Raw genomic sequence first — 17,027 nt, 5'->3', positions numbered from 1 at the left:
TCAAGTACCTTTGCCCACATAACTTTACTACCCTACATTGAAATACCCTGTAATTAACACCATGCCTTTCTTACATGTTTACTCTTAGGGTTCCAAACACCATTACCAGAAATAAATTACTGCATTTTGTTCGTCACCAAACTGCTTCCACATCCTGGTTTTCTAGATTCCTCCTCCATAGCACTGACCATCTTAATTAACAAAGTCACAATTTTCTGTCCATCTAAGTAGCATGATTCCCCTTCAACAATGCAGGTCCCAATCTGTTACGTAGGAAGCTCTTTGTAATGGTTATCAAGCTCATTTTTATTTGTATTGCATGGTCATCTATTTCATTTCAAACTATTCTCTGTATTCAGATAATCAATTATTACTAAAATGCCACCTTTTATAGAAGGATAACTTTTTCATAATTTTGGATTAGACAGAAATCATGAAATGCATGTAGGTGCAGACCACCTGAAACAAATGCAAAGAATGCATTCATCGATAGATGTCTTGACACAAAACTCACTCACCTACAAATTTTACTCTTCCTGAGGAAAGCAAAGATGCATCATCTTTCTTTACATTAGTCGTGGAGTCGTTTACCAGTTCTCTGATATGTTCAATCCCTACCACTCTTCCACTTGGGCCAACCTGGATAAAAGATGATTTTGCATAACTTCAGGACACTTTCCCATGCTTAGTGTTAAAACAATTGTAAGAAATATGAAAGCTATTTATGGAAAAATTACTGAGATCTATCTTATCAACCAGTTCACATCTTCTGGCCAAACACTCTACTAAAATGGGGAAAGATCCAGTAGAAGGATGTTGCTTACCCAGCCCTCATTCTCACAACAGAAACAAACCTCTTCACTCTAGCAAAGATAATAAAGAGTGCATACACACTTGAAAGGATTCCACTTAATCCAGGTGAAGGGTTTCAGCACGAAACATCAACTACCCATTTCTCTCTGCAGATGCTACCTGATTTGCTGAGTTGTTCCTGTGATCTGTGTTCCTCTGCTTAAACAGGACCATGACCAACCATACCTCAGGGAATTACAACATCCACCAGTGTAGAGTCATGTGAATATCAGCCGCTTATGGCATTCCTTAGACTGCAGGAGTACATGAGGAATGCAATGAACGCTTCTGCTATAGAAGGCTGAAAGGCTAAGTCCAATGGGGAAATGTCTTAAAAAGAATTGCAATGAGTTGTAATGGTGCAATGTACAAGATTAAAGATGTGCTAACAATCCTCTGTATAGAGAACCAGCAACAATGAACTAAGAATGTAAAGAGATTTACACTGTGTTCTTCTGTGCACATCTTTTTATGAATAAAATACTATTCAACAAAGTTGAATTTATGAGAGAGATACTGGGCAGAGAGGAGGCAATAACTTACCAATAGGGCAGAAGGTGAAGGCAGTTAAGTTCTTTATCCAGAGGTGATATTCAGGGCCTTGCCTTGCCACCTTCCCTGCTTTCATTGATACCACAAACTGAACAGCACTCGGGAACTCTGCAAGAGCACTGCATACAGTCCCCACACACTGAACTACTTACCATCCGTGCAAAACAAGATGTGAGGATTCCACTGCCAGAACCTACATCAAGTGCTTTAGCTCCTTCAGACAATTGATCATGCAGCAGTTCCAGGGCATATGCATGCTGGAGGAGACAACAAATGAGATTGTATACATTAAGGTCAAGCATAAATAACTAATGAACTGGAAAATAAAAGTGATGGCTTAAATCAAAACAAGTTAAGCTATTCCCTTCCACAAAATTATTTGGTGAGGGTGGTGGTAAAGGAGTCATCTTTTCAGAAGGCGTCAGTTTCATTTTGCATAGAATTTAATCCAACTCCGGCAAATAATGCATCCTGTTAACTGCCCGTGTACACACACCCATCCCTCTCTGGATGGAATCTTCTGAATAATTTGTGCTAATAATGACATTTAGTCCAACCATGTTTTTAAACTCCTCATTGATTCAAGTCCAAAATTCAGCTGACAGAAATTGTGGTCTCACAATGAGGTCAGCAGATTGAAGGAATATTTGTTAAGTTCCAAGAGTCAGCTGCATCCATCTTATTTTACTGGAAGACAGGCACCAGTGAACCCACCAGCACATCTGCAAAGGACATATACAAAAGAATATCCTGCAACAAAGATGAGATCTAGAGAATAAAAGCACTATATATACACACAATCATTAGTTCTTATAGTAAGTTATACTCTACGCACCATTTAATAATTTTAGAGCAAAAACAAGTATTTACATCCACCCCAAACTTCCCAATATAATCAACAGTTTTCTTCCTTGTTTATTTTCCCAGAAATTATTATTCACTTTAAGTTCTCACCATAAAGTTAAAAAAGTTTTCCCATCAGACTTAGTGGCTACATTTATTGTTCCCAGTTCTTGATGGTTAGCCACCATAGTAGCCAATCCTGACACTGGAGGCCATACTGCTCAGGTAAACACTATTAAAGAAACTTTGCAACTGTGTTTGGTAACACTGCCAGAAAGTATTAATGATTATTGTTCTAATGAGCACAATATATACACCCTTGTTACCTTTGATGAGCGTAATATCAGAATCAGGTTTATTAAAACTGATGCATGTCATGAAATTTCTTGTTTTGCAGCGGTAGTGCAAGGCAAAAAAATACTAAGTTACAAAATAAATAGTGCAAAAGGCAAACAAGATATTGTTCATGGGTTATGGAGCTGGCAATTATAACTCATGGTTCTGAAGTTGGCAGAGAAAATAGTTTCTATTTATTCCACCTACATTTTAAATACCTTAATCTACAAACCCCATTTCTAGAAAAGTTGGGATATTCTCCAAAATGCAATAAAAACAAAAATCTGTAATATGTTAATTCGCATGAACCTTTATTTAACTGACAAAAGTACAAAGAAAAGATTTTCAATAGTTTTACTGACCAACTTAATTGTATTTTGTAAATGTACACATATTTAGAATTTGATGGCTGCAACACACTCAACAAAAGTTGGGACAGAGTTAAAATAAGATTGAAAAGTGCACAGAATATTGAAGTAACACCGGTTTGGAAGGCTCCACATTAAGCAGGCTAATTGGTAGCAGGTGAGGTATCATGACTGGGTATAAAAGTAGCGTCCATCAAAGGCTCAGTCTTTGCAAGCAAGCTTGGGTCGTGGCTCACCCCTTTGTGCCAAAATTCGTGAGAGAATTGTTAGTCAGTTCAAAAGGAACATTTCCCAAAGCAAGATTGCAGAGAATTTAGGTCTTTCAACATCTACAGTACATAATATTGTGAAAAGATTTGGAGAATTCAGAGACATCTCAGTGCATAAAGGGCAAGGTCAGAAACCACTGTTGAATGCACGTGATCTTTGAGTCCTCAGGCGGCACTGCCTAAGAAACTGTCATGCTACTGTGACAATTATAGACACCTGGGCTCGGGAGTACTTCGGAAAACCATTGTCACTTAACACAGTCTGTCGCTGCATCCAGAAATGCAACTTGAGACTGTATTACGCAAGGAGGAAGCCATATATCAACTCTATGTAGAAACGCTGGCCAGTTCTCTGGGCTCGAGCTCATCTCAGATGGACCAAGACTGTGGAACCGTGTACTGTGGTCAGATGAGTCCACATTTCAGCTAGTTTTCGGAAAAAACGGGCGTCGAGTTCTCCGTGCCAAAGGTGAAAACGACCATCCTGATTGTTATCAGCGAAAGGTGCAAAAGCCAGTATCTGTGATGTTATGGGGGTGCATCACTGCCCATGGCATGGGTGAGTTGCATGTATGTGAAGGTACCATTGACTCTGAGGCATATATTAGGATTTTAGAGAGACATATGTTGCCATCAAGGCGACGTCTCTTCCCAGGACGTCCATGCTTATTTCAGCAGGACAATGTCAGACCACATTCTGCATGGGCGACAACAGCATGGCTTTGTAGACACCAAGTGAGTGTGCTTGACTGGCCTGCTGCCAGTCCAGATCTATCTCCTATTGAAAATGTATGGCGCATCATGAAGAGGAGAATCAGACAACGGAGACCACGGACTGTTGAGCAGCTGAAGTCTTATATCAAGCAAGAATGGACAAAATTTCCAATTGCAAATCTACTATAATTAGTATCCCGAGTTCCAAAACAATTAAAAAGTGTTATTAAAAGGAAAGGTGATGTAACACAATGGTAAACATGCCTCTGTCCCAACTTTTATTGAGTGTGTTGCAGCCATCAAATTCTAAATTTGTTCATATTTACAAAATACAATTAAGTTGGTCAGGTAAAACTATTGAAAATCTTTTTGGAAAGATATCCCAACTTTTCTGGAAATGGGGTTTTGTAAATAAGCCTTCACCTGGAGGTTGTCAATGGATAATACAAAAGAGCTAATTCTAGCTTGAGAAGACTAACATCACACCTTCCCAGTGTTACAGATGAGCTCTAACCACTGTATACCTGCAACACAACTGAGTCATTCACCGGCTCACTGCAAGACCTGCAAGTGCTCAAACTGAACAAAAAAATGTGGATCCAAGCAAAATATCAAAATTTGCAGAGTAACAAAGTTGGCTTTTTTTTACTCTGCAAATAAGCCACTTTTGCCAGTCTCAAATATGCCACTATCCCACTTTTTTTTGACTGCTTTTTTATAAATTCAATCAACACTGCACCAGAAACTGCTGATCAGCAGATCAAGCTGTTTGTGGAATGTTTTGAGTATTTCCAGATTTTCCATCTTTAAATTTATCACTACACGTCTAGACCAAGGAAATTAATCAATAAAGTTGCATACTGGATCTCCAGTAGGGTATCTGCTGTAGGGTAAACTATTAAAAATGGAAAGACCAAGAAATATTTCTCCTTCTTACATACCGTAATATTAATTTACAAAAGGCACTTCTAACTCCTAAAGGTCACTCTTGACAAACATGCACACAAATTTTTTTTTTTTTTGAGTAATTGATTTCCATGCTGTACTCCTCATGGCAAGTCCAAGATGACTGGACAAAAGCAGATAGGAATCAGTGACCATTTAACTTCTTCCCTGCATTATAGTGACCCCTGTCCGGACAAACAGGTCACACTCCTGCAATTGTGGTACACAGCACCTCCATTGGTACAAAGATATAAATACAAAATTGGCACATACATAAAAAAGTCAATTTCAATAAATTTAACCATAAAGCTAGTGAACTGTCATTAAAACTGCACAGTTTACTCTGAACCCAAATCTTGCAACAACAAAAGCACTCATATCAAATCAAGAATCACCACCAAATGATGCTGGAAATAGTCAGGGAACACCTGCAGAGAGATAAACAGAGTTAATGCTTTAGGGCAATGAATGCCAAGTCCAATGGACAACCATTAACCAAAAGCATTAGCTGCTTTTCAAGTCGCCAATGCTGCCTATCATGAGAATTGCTAGGATTGTGTGCTGTTATTTTCTATTTCTAGCATCTTCCATTCTTTCCAGTTTCTGTCAGATCCTAGGAAATGAGGCACAGGACTGCAGATACTAGAATCTGGAGCACAACTGCTGGAAGAACTCAACGTGTCAGGCAGCATCAGTAGATGCAAAGTCTACTTGAAATAGCAACTCTCCCCCTGGCTCCAGAGCAGCTGCCTGGCCCGCTGAGTTCCTCCAGGAGCTCCCTTTGCTCCTAGGAACTTAAATAATACCCTTACATGTAATGCATAGCTGAAAGGATGAGATAAATTATATATATTTGGTTTTAATCAAATGGTTTGCATGCAAATTTTCTATCCTCAGCATCTCTTCCCCCCCCCCCATCTACTCTTATTCACACCCCAGCACAATCACTGTTTCTTTCCACTCCTTCACCCAATCCATTTGCCCATCACCATCACACCTCCCACTGGGGACCCCTTCCATACTGTTACCATCTGCCTTCCCCATCTCCACCTTCCCTTCCTATCTGACTCCCTCAAATGCCACCTTTATCCCTCCACCTATCACGTCCCAGCTTTCTCTCTGCCTATTGCCCCTCTGCAGCAGGATCCATTCACCTTCTTACCCCACTCCTTCTGCTCACCTCTTATATTGGCCATGACCCCTCAATCTTTCAGTCCAGATGAGGGCCACAACCCAAAATTTCCACTGCCCATTCTCCTCCTGACCCACTGATTGTATCACCAGCATTTTGTTTTCAATAGATTCTGCAGTCTCATTGTAATTTTATAAGTTTGATAAGATCCAATACAGTGAGAAGAACTGGGAACCACTAAATCTGTCACACACCAGAGGGGATTATCTTGGTAAACAATTTAACTCCCGACTTCCTGAGCCTTTGCCAGCCTTGGCTTTGTAGTTCCTCTTTATTATCAAATACATTAAAGCTTCACAGGCATTAGGCATGGCACCTGGACCAGAAAGCAGGCAAAATAATAGCTTGTTATCAGTGTTTAAAAAGTGGTAAGTATCTCTTTCATCACGAAACTGGAGAAGTTCTTAGAGTGGGACAGATGGCTGTTTCTTCCAAGCTCCAGGATAGCTTTCAAATAGCACCGGCATTATCCATCAGATGGAACACACGCTGGCTGAAGGGCACCTGTTGAGGTGACAGAAGCCAATATCCATTTATTCAGAATCTCAGGCACATACAATTTATACGAAAGCCTCTCCTAAATGATACACAAATCCACTGGTACAAGCACATAAACATTCACAGATAAATACCAAACCGAATAAAAGTTTCTTTGATTTATTTGCAGTAGTATGATGAAAAAGAAAAATTAACAATCATTTTTACAAGACAAAACCTGTAACATTGATTTAACACTCAATGGATGTACAAAAAAAACAGCTTGGGCAGTAATACCACATTTGCTCACTAGAGGGCGGGATCACATTACCTTCTGCAGTTCAGAACAAGACAAAATACAAGACAAAATCCCTAATATGCACCAACTCTGCAGCGATACAAAAACCCACTGTACTGATAATTCAATACAACTTGTAAGAAAGAGGTATCCCAACAGTGACAGGATAGAGATTTTAATATATAGATGTATGAAAAGTGATGTCCATTTTTCAAGACCCTTACTATGCTGATACAGATATTCAACAATATTACCCCTATGACTAGGGGTAAACTGGTGCAGAAATACATAATGGCAGCACTTCTAAAGGTGTTACTTCATTAAATACCACTGAAACAGCTGATCAAGTGAACTCAAAAATAAACACTTATTTTGGAGACATAAGAGATTGCAGAAGCTAGAATCTGGAGCAATAAAGGTGGTACAGGAACTCAGCATACGTGAGGGGAGGTGAGGCATCAGAGGAATTATAATGTTTCAGTTTGAAATCCTGCATCAACTGATTGGCTTTAAATGTTACTTGGAGCTCACTTAGACAATGACAAAATCTATAACTGCTAAAGGAAGCCAAAAAGTTATAAATATGTTCACCTATAAGTTTTTCCAAAGGTTGATCTGCATGCATCTTCTACAACAATGAACTCACTGCAAAAAGTATTCAATTGGTTGTGAAACACTTTAGAATATGTTAATAAACACACATGTAAAAACTAAAGTTCCATTTTCCATATTTCTCGATGCCATTATGGACATTTTCCTAGTACACTTTGCAATCATTTCCCCCATGATTTTTTTGCTGCAACATATTCTCCCCACAATTTTACTACCATCATCACTAGGGTTAATTTACTGTGACATTACACTCGAGGGCTCTTTATTAGGTTTAGGGGGTACCTAATAAAGTGGCCACTGGGTGTATTTGTATATCTTTGGTCTTCTGATGCTGTAGCCCATCCACTTCAAGGTTCAACATGTTGTGCATTCAGAAATGTTCTTTCTGCACACTAATGTTTAAGCTATTGTCAACTTCTTGTCAGCTTGAACCTGTCTGGCCATTCTTCTGATCACTCTCAAAAAGATATTTTCAACCACAGAGCTGCCGTTCACTTGAAAATTTTTATGTCTTACTTGCACCACGCCGGTGGTGCTAGAGACTGTGTGAATATCCCAGGAGATCAGAAATTACTTATATGTTCAAACCACCCTGTCCGACACCAATAATCATTCTGCAGTCAAAGTCACTTAGATTACATTTCTTCCATATTCTGATGTTTGGTCTAGACAGCTTTTGTCACTTATGTCAGCATGCTTTTATGCATTGAATTGCTGCTATGATTGGCTGATTAGATTTGTATTAATGAGTAGCTGTACAGGTGCACCCAATAAAGTGGCCACTGAGTGTATATTAATCTTTGACACAGGGAGGGAACCAATCAGTCACCATAAAACCATAAAACTCAGGAGCAAAATTAGGCCATTGAGTCTGCTCTGTCATTCCATCATGAGTCACAAGGAAGACTCAAAACTCCGGATTGCACTGGTAGCTAGGATTAAACCTGACAGAAGCTCAATTAGTTGAGCTACTACAAATCGGAATTGCAGATTAATACTAGAAACATAATTTTCATACAAGTTGTTCTTGGATGCAGCATGTGTAGGCCTACCTGAACACTGCAACCTTTGAGACAGACCTCCATATTCATCCACTGCCAAGAGATCAGGATTGTTCTCCCATAACATCATTTTCCTTCTTTCTTCCTAGTCATAAGTGTGGCAATGGTTCACTAACATCCTACGAGAAGAAAATTCCCTCGCCCTTACAGAGCCAGGTATATATACCCATAATCCAGACTTGCATCAATCTCCTTTAAGCACCCCCCATCAGCAAAGCAAGCAGTTAGTGCAATATTTGTTCCAGGTGTACTTAGAAGCCCAGATGCAGCTCAACCTGCATTAAGATCCAGCAAGGGCTGGTAACTGGCAGTAATATTCACACCACTTGCTAGTAATAATCATCTCAAGCAAGAGTATTAAATCACCATCCCTTGACAATAGCATCTTAATACCAAGTACTCCAAATACAAGAGCAGGTCAGAGACTGGGTACTCCAATTGATAAACTTCACAACCCCCTATGATAAGACACTAACCAGCACCCTTCACTTGCCTAGATAAAGTCCAGTCCAACTCTGGTTGAAATGTTCATCATCCAGGATCAAATCAGCTCACTTAACTGACACAATGGTACATTATGCCTGCATAATGTACAATCTGCAATACAAGCCGGAACAATTCACTATAATTGTCCCTATAGCAACACAGATAATATAACCTAAAACTCCCAAATCATACACTATTCTGAGTTGGCAATACATAACCATTCCTTCAATACTGCCTTGCCAAATCATGGGACTCCCAAAAAGTACTCAGTACCTCAACATTCAGTAGTTCAAAGTAACAGCTTGCTACCGTTCCCACAGACAAATGGAAAATAAATACAATACAGATCACAAGGGCCCACTTTTACTAATTCACTCTTTCAGCAATTATTCCCTCTTTGGAAAAAGTCTTAGAATATACAATCCGAATCACTCAACTTTAGCTTGGACCATTTCTTCTGATTATGCTTATCAGATGCTGAGGAGCAGCTGACGAAAGAGAATGCAGCAGAGGATTAGAGGGTAACCCTTACAAGGTGCTGAAGTTGTAGATCACCTTTCAGCTAATACACTGATATAGAAGATGGATGCAAAATCCAGTAACAGTTGTCAGGATAACTATTTTATTGCAGATAGTGGATTCGTACTGTTTTAGCTTCAAACCCGTGCAAAGTGGCAAGTGCTCTCCCATGCTTTAGAAATCTGTCTTGTATATAGTGGGTTAGCTTTAGGTAGGTGTGAGGTGGAGAATGGTTGTTGAGCAAGTAGTCATGAATTTTTTTTTTTAAATACACATATTAAAGGAATTAAGAGCAAACAAACTCATCCACAATACAACCATGGAGTGAAAGCCCTGGCTTCCTCAAATCAACATGGAAAGAGACCCATGCCACCACAGCAACCATTGGCACCCAACCCTGCCTATACCCTTCCAGTGTTCGTTTTGACACTGATTAAATGCCTCCTGCACTCTTGGATCGTGCATTTCAATTAAAAAGCATGCCCCTAGATCCCTTCAATCTCTTACCCCTTCCTCTAATATGTACTCCAGTGTTATTCACCTCTGATAAGAGCAAAGGTTTACTGCAGTCACCCTCATCCATACACCTCAGTTTATGTAACTCAATCATATCCCCACTTAACCACCTCTCATGGAAAATAGACTTGCCTTCGCTAGTCTCTATTCATGACCAAAACCAGGCAACATCCTAGTGAATCTCCTTTGAGCCTTCACCAACACAAGTTATCTTGTAGTATGTTGACCAGAACTGCAAAGTATTTCAGCAGTGGTCTGACCAATATTTTATAAAGTTGGAATAGAAACTTCCTGTTCTTGTATTCAGCACCTTAACTGAAGGCCAGCATCCCATATCCTCCTTATCCCTTATGTAGCTGTGCTGCAACCTTCCTCACCAAGGTGACGCTGTTCTGCCAAGGATCCTACCATTCATGGTACATGTCCTAGCCTCATTAATACTCCCAAAATGCACCACCTTACATTGATCAGGATTAGACTGCCATTCTTCAGGCAATCCCACCAACACATCAATATGACTTTGCAACCCAAGGCTAACCACCTTCAGATTTTGTGTTGTGCAAGTTTATCCATCACCCTCCTATATCCATACCCAAATCAAATGCAAATATTACTAAGAGCAGATGTCCAAGCACCAATTCCAATCATAAGCACCCATTCACCAAAATAACCTGCTATCATCCATCTCCTACTGCATAGCCAAATCTGGATCCAATTTGCCAACATAGCCTGCAACCTATAGGCCCTAACCTTTAGGATTAGACTCCCCTGTGTGATGTTGAAGGCACTACTGAGGTCAACGTAGATCACATACATTGAACATCAATACACTTAGTTACTTCCTCAAATAATTCAGATTGGTCAGACAAGATTTGACTTGACAAAACCAGGTGCATGAATTGTCTAGGCATAAAACAATAGCCCCACCCATTGCAAATGATCATTAATCTTGGTCATCAGTAATTGTTACAATATCATTATTACTGATGTTAACCTTAAAGGTTTTTCCTGCTGCCTTTCTTGCAAACTGGCACCACATTTACCATCCTCCAGTCACTTGAAACTTCACTTGTGGCCAAGGATTTAAAAACCTCAGCAATTCTTTCCCTCCTGTAGCATGAGATAAATCTCATCCAGCCCTAGAGATTTATCATCTTTAATCCTCTTTAGTACCTCTATTTATGGACACTAGTGCAAGAATTTCACCTTATCCCCTCGCTGAGGTATCCAACTACAGAGTCAGTCTCCTTTGTGAACCTATGCACAGACTGCCCATGTTTTCTCTCCCTCTCCCTCTCTATCTCTCTCATTATTCTCTTGTCCTTTATTTTCACAAAATGGAGTCCACATCCAAAGATCCCTCAATATTGCCACACAACTTGATAGTGTGCTTAAGGTGGCATACGGTGTGTTGGCTTTCATTCATTGAGGAACTGAGTGCACAGCTGTGAGGTTATGTTCCAGCTCTATAAATCCCTGGTCAGACCACTCTTGGAATGTTGTGTACAATTCTGGTTGCCTCGTTACAGGAAGGATGAGAAAGCTTTAAGAGTACACAGGAGATTTACCAGGATGGATCCTGGATTAGAGAACATGAGGAAAGGTCAAGTGAGCCAAAGATTTTCTCTTTGTAGTGAAGGAGGATAGGAGGCAACTTGATTGAAGTGCATTACATTATGAGAGGCATAGATTGAGTGGGTAGTCAGAGCCTTTTACCCCAGGGCAGCAATGGCCAAAACAAGACAACATCTGTTTCATGTGAGTAGAGTAAAATTTAGGGCAGACATCAGAGGTAGGTTTTTTCAAAAACACAGAAACTGCTGGGTGCCTGGAACACACTGCCGGGAGTGGTGGTAAAGGGACAATGGGACATTTAAGAGACTCTTAGATAGACACATGGATAAGAAAAACAGAGGGTTATGAGCTGTGTGAAGGGAAGGGTTCCGATTCTGGAATAGGTTTATATAGGTTGGTACAACACTAAGCCAAAGAGCTGTGCTTTTCTACATTCTATGTTATAATACTTCTGAATACATTTTAAGTTGGGCTGCAACTGATATTTTGTTAAAGCACACCTCTCTGGCCTATAACTTTCTAATTTCCCTACACTTAATACTCCTGATAGACTTGCCCACGTTTAGTTCTCTATATCCGCCATCTGCATTTTTTCCCCTCTTTATCCAACCCTTGATATCCCTCAACATCCAGTGTTTGCTGTAGCTCATCATCTGAAGTGATGTTTTAGGATTGAAATGAAGCTTCCAACTCAAATTACTTCATAATTCTTTTGCTTTTTGTTTTTAATTCTTAATCATACTGGTTTTAGCAGAGTTTTCTGCTGCCACACTTGATTGAAACAAGGACAAAGCTTGGCTCTTTTCTGGCTTTCTTGCCACATTCAGATAAAGGAAGCAAAGCGGCTGAGAGCCACAGTTGAAATAACTATTACTCATCTTATTGGTACACAAAACCACAAGTACAAAGGTAAAACTAAGCCAGGAAATAATTTACACCTACCATATGAGGGGCACTGATCGTAGCTTGGAAACCTGCAATACAAAAAATAAATAAATGACTTTCACCCACAAGTGCTGCTCAAATATGAACCTGCAGACAAACTGCTGCAATTTACGAAGTCCAAGGTTTTTAAGTGCATAAAATCTGTATGAGACTCGACATGCATAGCAGAAGAAACAGAAATTGTCCACTGTTCCCCCTAAGATAGTTTTGCCGTTCTGTTGGATGATTAACAAACCTATCCACCATTTCTTTAAGAATATAGTTAACATCTCTTGAGAAATCTCTCCATATCAATAGAAAAAGCATTTATAATTTGTTCTAAGTTTATTTTTCAACCAAATGACAAATGAAGAAATCGTATACCTACAGTATTAATTTTAACTCTTTGAGGGTGTTAGTGGTGGAAGATTGGAACAAGGGGACATACTCCTTTGTCAAATCACATGTCTAGTCCTTCATTTGTGTTGTTCAACAAACTGATTAGATTTCTCTTCTTGTACAAAGTTCCTGCATTAGTTTCTTTCCCTAAAGACTCGGGAGGGCAAGGATTAAAAATCAAGTGACCAATGTAAGTGCAGGCTTGAAAGACTATGAGCAAGTGAGTTAGAATTCTGATAGGGCAGGCATAGCACTGAATCAGGAAGATGTTGGAAAGTGGTCCATAGATATACTTCAGATTTAGTTGGCAGTAGAGCGAGAAGTTGTATTTTGATTACCTGGTCAAAAAAAACCCAGTGCTACAGAAGCACCAACAGAAACTCCAAAGACCTTATCCATGAGAGAGGAAGAATACACCAAGATGGGCAGAGATTGGAATAACAAGAAACATCGGCCCAGGACAGAGGAATCTGGCAAGCTATAGCTGTCAGCCTATGCCCTTGAAGGAGTGAGTAAGTAAGCCTGGTCAAAAATAAGACAAAGAGGAATGGAAAGACTATTCAGTAAAGGGCAATCAGCAAAAAAGGACAAAATATAGTTCTAAAATATTGCAAAAGGATTTGAACCTAAAACTGCAAATATGAGACACAAATCTTAGCCAGGTGCACATACACATGAATCACTGCATGTGCATTATAAGCATTACATGCAAACATGCCAAGGACAAGAGCTTTATTTCAGTAATCCCGTCAGAAAAGGTGGCCTGGATTTTGTAGTAACAAGGTGGTGAATAAAATGGTCATTCTAGATTATTACTGTTAAACTAATGGCATTAAGATCCCTAAACACATTCTAATATGGATCATTTATACTTACCAGACCCGATTCAAGGACAAGAGTTAATTGCCCAGCATTTGCGTAGGCAAGTCATGCAAAGCTGCTGCACCAGAAGTACTTGCCTCAAAGCTGGAGAAAACCTTACTGAAAATAATGGGTGCTAATGATCCAGGTACCAGATTGGAAGTAACTTGTTCCAAGACTTTGAAAAAGAACTTTTTAAACAGCTAATAAACTAGGAAGTTTAATTTTTGGAGGCTTCTATTTAGTTTCTAAAACATTTAGATATAAATTACTTCAGTGAAAGTCTGATCTTATTGCTCTTTTCTGATTTTGTGGGTTGGTCTAATCTCAAATATCCCACCTATACTCGTTCTTAAACCTAAACAATTTCACAGCAATAAGTAGAAGCTGTGGAATATACACACTGGGAGGAACTCTGAAGGAATGAGTATAGTTTCTAAAAAGCCAACTTCTCACTGTTAACAAGATAATGGGCAATTTATTTACTAATATCACTGTAATTGGCTAAGATGAATTAGAAATTAATATAATTCCTTATCAGCACAGGATACAACTGTGAAAAGGAAGATGGTTCATTAACTGCTCTTCATTTTCATAAACCAAGCTTTAATAAACAAACTTCGAGAAAAGTATCTCCTGCATCACCCACACTCAATCAACTCTGAAGGTAAGTGTTGCGTGTTATAAATATTTCACACACACAAACCAATATTTGGAAGTAATTCAACGGACACACCTGTCTAATACAGGCATGGGCAAACTGCGGCCCGTTAAGCTTTTTAATCCGGCCCGCAGAACTTGATGAAATTATATTAATAAACCTTGTTAACGTTTTTTCCCCGCAATTCTGGCATTTTCCCAATAGATGACACACTCTATATACATTGACCTTTGTTGAGGTGCAGCGTATTACTCCACATTTGCGCTTTATTTTGTGACCTTGTGGCGACCCATTTCCTGGCACATCCGAACCGGCTCACAATTAGCCAGCGTTCCGGCTAAGAGACATCGCCTGCGGGGATTTGCGAGCACAGAGCTCCGCATACCAGCGCGCTCTCCCTGCTTTGTCATTGTGCGGGTCGTTGTTGAGTTTTGGCACAGGGGACAATTGAATAAGGAGCAGGACAAGTAGACCTGCATCTCCTACAGTTTTTGAAATAAAGACAGTCAGGAGGAGAGTGATGATGATAATATCTTGAAGGATAACAGAATTTTCAGTGCTTTAAAATAATAACTGTTACTATTAAAAAAAGCTGTATTTTATTCATTTAATTTTTAGTGTTTTAAAAGTCATTTCAATAAATAGCTAAATACCATGGGACTTCAAAGACAGATATTTTGTTGTAATGCATTTGTTCATTTTCAATTGAAATTAAAGCACATGTTTTCTACATATCCCATGATATTTTATTTTCTCTTATGAGGTGTATTACCAAAACACTCCGTCCATCTGGTCCTGGTCTGGCCCCCCTGTCAAATTTTAGAACCCTTTGTGGCCCTCAAGTCAAAAAGTTTGCCCACCCCTGGTCTAATACTTTAGGAAAACAGAATATTAGCTGCCATGAAAATTTCTATACAATTAGAGGTTAATACTTTGGGCAGAAACATCTCATCCCATCAAGTATTATGCTTCACTAACAGTTTAATATGGTCTTAATTTTGCATACAACAGGACCAGATTGTTAAAAATCAAGCTTACCATTTCTGAAGTACAAGTAGCAAGCGTTCCATGGAATAATATGTATCATAAGAGTTATACAGCATGGAAAAAGGCCTTCAGCCCAAATTGACCATACCAATCCATTTGCCTGCAGGTAGCCCATATCCCTCTGGACTTTCCCTATCCATATACTTGTCTAAATACCTTTTTAATGTCTTATTTGTCAATATCAATTAAATCCAACTCAATGGGCGGGGGAAAGTTGAAATCACGTAACTACGATCTCCTACATATTTGCTCTTCGATTGCCCATGAGCTACTGGGAAGCCTAAAATACAATCTCAGCAAAATGATCATTCTCTTATTTCGGAGTTCACTCATTCAACCTCACGAGGTGATTCCCCCAATATCCTTTCCAAGCAATGCAATGATGTTGTCCCAAATCAAAAGCATCTGTCCACATCTGTCATGCCTGTAACATTTGTAAACCCAGAACACAGAGCTGTCAGTCCTGCCCCTTGCTCAACCATGTTTGCTAGAGTTACAATATCCCAGTCATCTGCCTTACCAATCAGCCTCTTGCGTTAGAAAAAACACTACATTTATTTTATCAGTCCTTCCCTCACTCGGTCTAACACCACCTGTGAAATTCAAAAACAGTCAAATAGGATGCAAACACACCACTTCGTAAAAGTCCTAATCAAATTTTGCCAATTATATGCTGAGTTATTCTTTGGAGAGACTGCTTAGTGTTCATAGTTTTACGAGGCATACTTCAGAAAGGACTGCAATGACTGAATTGAGAGCTGAAACAATAATGGGTGTTTATAAACAAGAAATTCTGCAAATGATCATTGCAGTGTCATTTTTAACAAGTGTGTTGGGACAGAAAGAAAAACAGCTTTTGTGATTAAATATTCTCATATAACGTAAAATAATAGGGTTTTATTTTTAACTCATTTTCTAGGTTTTCAAAATGAAACCTTCCACAATTTCAGGAATACAAGTGAACAGTGATATATGGGAAGCATTAGAGCCAAATCAAAACTGTGCACATGGGGGTTGTTTATTATTCATGGAAGAGAAAAAGTCCTTTTTAAATCCTTACCTATAGACTGGGGGGAATCTGTGTAGGGGTTACTCTTTACATAGTGACAACGGTCTGTGGCTAACATTACTTGATAAACCCGTTCTGTCTTGATAATTCCATTTTCTGTAAAAAAAAAAGAGAAGATTAATATGATCAATTGTTTCACCCCCCAAAATAGAGTAACAGCACAGTCAGTATCAGGTTCAATTTCAAGAATACAAAGGGCCTGGAATTATTGTTTGATTTAAATAATATACATATTGACCACCGATTTTCTGGACATTAATGGTTCAGCATCACTTTTAATTTGGATGAAATTATGAGGTCAAGTATCACTCACTTTTCATGAAACATGTTAGATGATGTGAATGCTAGCAATTCTGTGCAGACATTTATTAAAGAAAATAACATGAAGGACGTTCTTTGCTCGAGGGTGGGAAACACTAAAGAATGGCTGGCATAAGTTGTGGCCTGCTTT

The 17,027-nt window shown here is 39.1% G+C and overlaps 1 protein-coding gene across 4 annotated transcripts in view; it reads right to left on the bottom strand.

Annotated features, from left to right (window-relative positions):
• pcmt (protein-L-isoaspartate (D-aspartate) O-methyltransferase) overlaps positions 1–17,027 on the bottom strand; it is a 41,755-nt gene that overhangs the window by 12,631 nt on the left and 12,097 nt on the right. For all 4 annotated transcript variants that reach the window (XR_009515181.1, XM_059986374.1, XM_059986373.1 and 1 more), the window contains exons 2-5: positions 16,568–16,672; positions 12,558–12,589; positions 1,557–1,661; positions 519–639 (exon numbers count right to left, since the gene is read on the bottom strand). Coding sequence is in view for 3 of the 4 variants with exons in the window: in XM_059986374.1 (XP_059842357.1) it covers positions 519–639; positions 1,557–1,661; positions 12,558–12,589; positions 16,568–16,672 (363 nt within the window). In the remaining variant the exon portion in view is untranslated. The remainder of the gene's footprint in view (positions 1–518; positions 640–1,556; positions 1,662–12,557; positions 12,590–16,567; positions 16,673–17,027) is intronic.

This window comes from Hypanus sabinus, chromosome 12, assembly GCF_030144855.1.
Source record: "Hypanus sabinus isolate sHypSab1 chromosome 12, sHypSab1.hap1, whole genome shotgun sequence".
Classification (NCBI taxonomy): domain Eukaryota; kingdom Metazoa; phylum Chordata; class Chondrichthyes; order Myliobatiformes; family Dasyatidae; genus Hypanus; species Hypanus sabinus.
Note: the sequence above shows the minus strand (reverse complement) of the source record. Positions and strands in the feature narration are given on the sequence as shown.